Below are 7,500 nucleotides of genomic sequence, written 5' to 3' on the forward strand. Positions count from 1 at the left end.
TTATCTAGTCTGTCTTTAAACAAGAAAATTCTTGGGCACTAACAACGTCTTACAATTTTTCCATTCGTTTCAATGTCTAGATAATTTCCATCCACTTGTACTTGTCTGTTCAACACGAGATACTACTGTACCTCTGAGCAGTGTTGCCACTGGTTCTGCCTAAGAATTCCGCCTGGTAATGAAAACGGCCTTTAAATGCTATGGTACCAAAAACCATCGAAACATCCGCCAAATTCCAAATATATACTCACAATTTCTATACTTTGTTTTTTTTAGTTTTAGTTTAAAATACAATACAGATCAACAGATATAAAAAAAATAGACTTCATATTATAGATATAAAACCGCTTTACATGCCAAAATATAGTTTTTTAACCTTGATAACTACATATACTTCATATTATAGATACAAAACAGCTTTTTTTATATGCCAAAAAAATAGTTTTTCAACCTTGATAACTATGAGGAAATATTTTCCATTCCAGAAGAGTAAAGCAGAAATCAGAAATTGAATTATTTTTCCGTCATTAGCCCCACAATCCCGCATTTCGGCAACCCTGCCTCTGACCCCATAATAATCTAATTATATCCTACCCCATCTACCCAATTTCCCTTTGAAGGACCCATTACGTATCCTACTGACTTTTCCGTAAATTGAAATGATGGAGATACCTCTGAAAATTATTTTTCTGTATTTACCCCATAATTCCGCATTCTGGCAACCCTGCCTCTGACCCCATAATAATCTAATTATATCCTACCCCATCTACCCAATTTCCCTTTGAAGGACCCATTACGTATCCTACTGACTTTTCCGTAAATTGAAATGATGGAGATACCTCTGAAAATTATTTTTCTGTATTTACCCCATAATTCCGCATTCTGGCAACCCTGCCTCTGACCCCATAATAATCTAATTATATCCTACCCCATCTACCCAATTTCCCTTTGAAGGACCCATTACGTATCCTACTGACTTTTCCGTAAATTGAAATGATGGAGATACCTCTGAAAATTATTTTTCTGTATTTACCCCATAATTCTGCATTCTGGCAACCCTGCCTCTGACCCCATAATAATCTAATTATATCCTACCCCATCTACCCAATTTCCCTTTGAAGGACCCATTACGTATCCTACTGACTTTTCCGTAAATTGAAATGATGGAGATACCTCTGAAAATTATTTTTCTGTATTTACCCCATAATTCCGCATTCTGGCAACCCTGCCTCTGACCCCATAATAATCTAATTATATCCTACCCCATCTACCCAATTTCCCTTTGAAGGACCCATTACGTATCCTACTGACTTTTCCGTAAATTGAAATGATGGAGATACCTCTGAAAATTATTTTTCTGTATTTACCCCATAATTCCGCATTCTGGCAACCCTGCCTCTGACCCCATAATAATCTAATTATATCCTACCCCATCTACCCCATTTCCCTTTGAAGGACCCATTACGTATCCTACTGACTTTTCCGTAAATTGAAATGATGGAGATACCTCTGAAAATTATTTTTCTGTATTTACCCCACAATTCCGCATTTTGGCAACCCAGCCTCTGACCCCATAATAATCTAATTATATCCTAACCCATCTACCCCATTTCCCTTTGGAGGACCCATTAAGTATCCTACTGACTTTGACCCCATAATAATCTAATTATATCCTACCCCATCTACCCCATTTCCCTTTGAAGGACCCATTAAGTATCCTACTGACTTTGACCCCATAATAATCTAATTATATCCTAACCCATCTACCCCATTTCCCTTTGGAGGACCCATTAAGTATCCTACTGACTTTGACCCCATAATAATCTAATTATATCCTACCCCGTCTACCCCATTTCCCTTTGAAGGACCCATTAAGTATCCTACTGACTTTGACCCCATAATAATCTAATCATATCCTAACCCATCTATCCCATTTCCCTTTGAAGGACCCATAAAGTATCCTACTGACTTTGACCCCATAATAATCTAATTATATCCTAACCCATCTACCCCATTTCCCTTTGAAGGAACCATTAAGTATCCTACTGACTTTGACCCCATAATAATCTAATTATATCCTACCCCATCTAGCCCATTTCCCTTTGAAGGACCCATTAAGTATCCTACTGACTTTTCTGAGATGATACAAGCGCACAAAAAGACGGCTTGAAAAATATGATAAATACAAAAAGGGAAAATGATCGACCACACGGTGAGGGTCGTGGCATGAGTCGCTAAATTTGAAGCCTTATAAGTGGCTGAAGAGGCATTATTCCCGGAGGGGAATAAAGCGACATGATTCAGCTTCATTGCTGGTATTTAGCCTCTTGTAATATATTCGTATTGTTAGGCATTACCTTGTTTTCGTGGTTTCTTTTTCTGTTTCGTTCTTTACCTTTCCTTTATTATTTTTATTGTTATTATTATTATTATTATCATCATTATTATTGTTATTACTATTACAATTACAATTAAAATTACTATTTTTATTATTATTAGTATTATCATTATTATTATTATTATCATTATTATTATTATTATTATTATTATTATTATTATTATTATTATTATTAATAGCTAACTACAACCGTAGTTGGAGAAGCAGTATGCTATAAGCCCAAGGGCTCTAACAAGGAAAAATAACCCAGTGAGGAAATAAGGAAATAAACAAACTGGAAAATAAACATTGAACAATTAAAATGAGAACAGTAACAATAGAAACATAAATCTTTCATACATAAACTATAAAAAAACACAATAGGAAGAGAAATAAGATAGAATGGTGTGCCTGAGTGTACCCTCAAGTGTCATATACAAATATTATGAAAGCTTTGTATTGTTCTTGACACAGGCCTGTTTCTATAACATGTTTACCCATTACGAAGATCAACTACCACAACAACAACAATAACATCAACAATTACAATGGTGATGATTATAATGATAAGCATGGGATGGTGATCTTTTGGTAAACAAAATGAGATTATGAAAAGTAGAACGTCACTTTCTCTAAAAGGAAAAGTATTTAATCGGAAGCCCGTACTTCGATATATTTCCTTCAAAACGTAATGGATTTGCCCTTGGGTCATACCCCACACGTCCACCAAGTTTCGTTGAAATTGGTTCAGTAGCATCCTTTAAAACTTTCTCAACTATTCATGAGTATCCTTTAAACATTCCTCTGCTATCACCATTAACTAAATCACAAGCTAAATCATAGAGTGTCTCTAAAACAGCGATGTTCAGAATTCCTCTAAACCTTTCTCAGCTATTCTTGAGTATTTTTTAAACTTTACCCTGCTATTAATGAGTATCCTTTACACCTTTCTCAGCTATTCTTGAGCATTCTTTAAACTTTACCCTGCTATTAATGAGTATCCTTTAAACATTTCTTTGCTATCATCATTAACTGTAACAAACGAAATAAAATAGTGTCTCTAAAGCAGCTATGTTCAGACTTCCATTAATCCTTTCTCTGCTATTCATGAGTATCCTTTAAACATTTCTTTGATAACATCATCAATTGTAAAAAACTAAGCAGTAGGTAGAAGATTAGCCAGGAGACTAGCCACCCGTTGAGATACTACTGCTAGAGAGTTATGGGGTCCTTTGACTGGCCAGACAGTACTACATTGGATCCTTCTCTCTGGTTACGGTTTATTTTCCCTTTGCCTACACACACACTGAACTCTCACCTCTTCTTTACATATTCTCCTCTGTCCTCATACACCTGACACCACTGACATCACCAAACAGTGCTTAAGGGTACACTTTGACACACTATTTTATCTTATTTCTCTTCCTCTAGGTTTGTTAAAGTTTTTATTGTTTTTATAGGTAATATTTAATTCAATGTTACTGTTCGTGAAATATTTGATTTTTCCTTGTTGCTTTCCTCCCTGGGCTATTTTCCCTGTTGGAGCACGTGGACTTATAGCATCCTGATTTTCCAACTAGGGTTGTAGCTAGGCAAGTAATAATAGTAATAACTAAATCAAAGAATGTCTCTAAAGCAGCGATGTCCAGACATCCTGACATTGGTAAACCAGACTGGGAAACACAATAAGCCACAAGCCTCTTGAACTTGCTGGAAAAAGATACATTCCAGGAAAAAAAAACACGACCGACTGCATTTGCTGGATGCGTGTATTGAAAACCGCATGGAAAATGATATATTCCAGTGACATCCTGGATACATTCTGGGATTTCCAGGAATCCTTGAGATAAAAAAAGCTTAATCTTACTATAATTTCTATTTTATATTTATATTGTGATATAATCCTCGAACAATTTACTGTTCATCAAATTGCACCAGAACCCTGGAAAATCTCTCTCTCTCTCTCTCTCTCTCTCTCTCTCTCTCTCTCTCTCTCTCTCTCTCTCTCTCTTTTCCGCCATTTTCTGTTACCCTTAAATAAAACTTATACAGATGTAGACGTCTTCAAATCCCCCAAATGACGTAACAGCTTTCTCTTCTAAAGAGAGAGAGAGAGAGAGAGAGAGAGAGAGAGAGAGAGAGAGAGAGAGAGAGAGAGAGAGAGAGAGAGATTCACACCAGAAACTTGCCATCTTCTAGATATTTCTAATAATTCAGAAATATCTAGAAGGCAAGTTTCTGGTGTGAATCTCTCTCTCTCTCTCTCTCTCTCTCTCTCTCTCTCTCTCTCTCTCTCTCTAGTATAGAAAGCTATTACGTCATTGGGGGATTTGAAGACGTCTACATCTGTATACGTCTTATTAAAGGGTAACAGAAAATGGCGGAAGAGAGAGAGAGAGAGAGAGAGAGAGAGAGAGAGAGAGAGAGAGAGAGAGAGAGAGAGAGAGAGAGAGAGAGAGACTAGATTATAATCTTGTCCCGGGGAATAAAATATATAACATTTTATTTACCATATTTACACGAAAGGAAATAGGATATAAAAGGCAGCCTCAGCGTGGATTACGACGTGAAAAAAAAAGTATTATGACTTGTAAGAAAAAATGTCAGCATTTAGAATTATTACATTGAAGAGGGAAAACATGAGATTTATATATAATTCATTGCAGCAATAAACCCAATCATTTGAAGCATATAAACAAACAAAATTATAATAGCAGTAGTCAGCAATCTCTTTATCTATTTACTATATTATTATGTCTACCTATTTATTTTTTATTCATTTCCATATATATATATATATATATATATATATATATATATATATATATATATATATATATATATATATATATATATATATATATATATATATATATTGCAACTGGGCATTCAATTTTGAACAACCTGTAAAGTCTTACAATATTCAGATCTCTACCATGACCTTTCAATCTTCATTTAAACTTAATCTTATCTATCTAGTTATAAACCGACTCTTACCAATCTTCTTTTATACCTACTCTTGTCAATCTTCTTTTAAACCTACTCATGAAATTTGTAGTTCTAAACTGTTCTCAACATCTGCTTCCTTCGTACGTGGAAATACATTACTACGATTATAATCTGACATCAGCATCTATACTTAGCCTCGTGATGTTAACCTCATTTCAAATTCCCGTCTGTCATTATATATTAATCTCTCTCTCTCTCTCTCTCTCTCTCTCTCTCTCTCTCTCTCTCTCTCTCTCTCTCTCTCTCTCTCTCTCTCTCTTTATAATATATATATATATATATATATATATATATATATATATATATATATATATATATATATATATATATGTATATATATATATATATATATATATATATATATATATATATATATATATATATATATATATATATACACAATATGTGTGTGCTTTTGTGTGTGAAAGTGCGTGCATGAGGTTCAGTTATAGGATGACACCCAAAGAATAAATTCACTTCAGTAAAATCTAATATATTCGAAGACATAAAACGAATATATTGCTGAAATTCATTTTAGCAAGTATCATGATCTATAGGTAACAAAGTTAGAAGTTATGGTTAATTGTAACCGTATACTTCTTAAACAATGCACTTGTTAATAATTTTCTCCCTCATATCTATTCAATTTGGATTTCATTGGATTGATAAATTTAATACTACACTGGTTTAATGCGTGCAAGATATCAAGAACTCTAATGAAAAGAATATGTTAACTCACCTGCAATATTACCGGTTAATAAATCGTAAAAACAATCACTCCCTTACCTGCAAATAAAAGAAAGGATAAATTAGTTAAAAAAAGTATATAACATAGCTATTTTAAAAGAACTTTCACGGATAAGATTTCTTTTGACTAAGAAAAGAAAAATCAACTTGAATTATATGTTTGGCTTTGAATGTCCACAGTTTTTATTTTGATATAAGAATTAATTAAATTTCCCTCAAAAATACTTCAAAAGCGCCAAAGAAGTACAGCTCTTTGGGACCAAGCCCCATAGTGTCTTTTATTGATTCAACTATCATTATTTATACCACTGTTATTTAACACCCGAACAAAATTCAAAAGCCATAAAGGTATTAAACGTGAAAAAGTATACAGATATTGAACGGGAAAAAATACAAGTATTTAATGTGAAATAAGAAATACAAGTATTTAATGTGAAAAAGACATACAGGTAATGAACGTGAAAAAAAAATAAAAATTTGAACGTAAAAATGAGATGCAGGTATTGAAAATCAAAAAAGAAGTATAGGTATTGAATGTTTAAAAGAAATACAGGTATTGAACGTGAAAAAGAAATACGAGGTATTGAAAGTGAAAATAAATACGGGTATTAAACGTGAAATTTCATCAAAGAGATTCCAACACAGCATATTCTAATCTCAAATCAAACATTATGATAAATACACAACAACTTTCAACATCAGAATTTTATTTTGACAAAACGAAATTGAGAATAACCTTCCCTTTACCCGAAAACAACAGAATAACCCTCCTTTTTTACCTGAAAACAACAGAATAACCTTCCTTTTTACCCGAAAACAACAGAATAACCTTCCTTTTTACCAGAAAACAACAGAATAACCTTCCTCTTTCCCTAAAAACACAAGAATAACCTTCCTTTTAACCCGAAAACAACAGAATAACCTTCTGATTTACCTGAAAACAACAGAATAACCTTCCTTTTAACCCGAAAACAACAGAATAACCTTCCTTTTTACCCGAAAACAACAGAATAACCTTCCAATTTACCTGAAAACAACAGAATAACCTTCTTTTTTACCCGAAAACAACAGAATAACCTTCCTTTTTTACCCGAAAACAACAGAATAACCTTCCTCTTTCCCTGAAAACAACAGAATAACCTTCCTTTTCCCCCCGAAAACAACAGAATAACCTTCCTTTTTACCTGAAAACAACAGAATAACCTTACTTTTTACCCGAAAACAACAGAATAACCTTCCTTTTTACCCGAAAACAACAGAATAACCTTCCTTTTTACCTGAAAACAACAGAATAACCTTTTTCTTTCCACGAAAACAACAGAATAACCTTCCTTTTTACCTGAAAACAACAGAATAACCTTCCTTTT

At 33.5% G+C, this 7,500-nt stretch overlaps 1 protein-coding gene across 1 annotated transcript in view; it reads left to right on the forward strand.

The window, feature by feature from the left end:
* The window catches only part of LOC137652929 (uncharacterized), a 54,889-nt gene that overhangs the window by 17,216 nt on the left and 30,173 nt on the right, over nucleotides 1-7,500 (forward strand). Inside the window, exon 4 of the mRNA XM_068386323.1 lies at nucleotides 2,852-2,968. Coding sequence (XP_068242424.1) covers nucleotides 2,852-2,968 — 117 coding nt within the window. The remainder of the gene's footprint in view (nucleotides 1-2,851; nucleotides 2,969-7,500) is intronic.

Source organism: Palaemon carinicauda, chromosome 14 (genome assembly GCF_036898095.1).
Source record: "Palaemon carinicauda isolate YSFRI2023 chromosome 14, ASM3689809v2, whole genome shotgun sequence".
Lineage (NCBI taxonomy): Eukaryota > Metazoa > Arthropoda > Malacostraca > Decapoda > Palaemonidae > Palaemon > Palaemon carinicauda.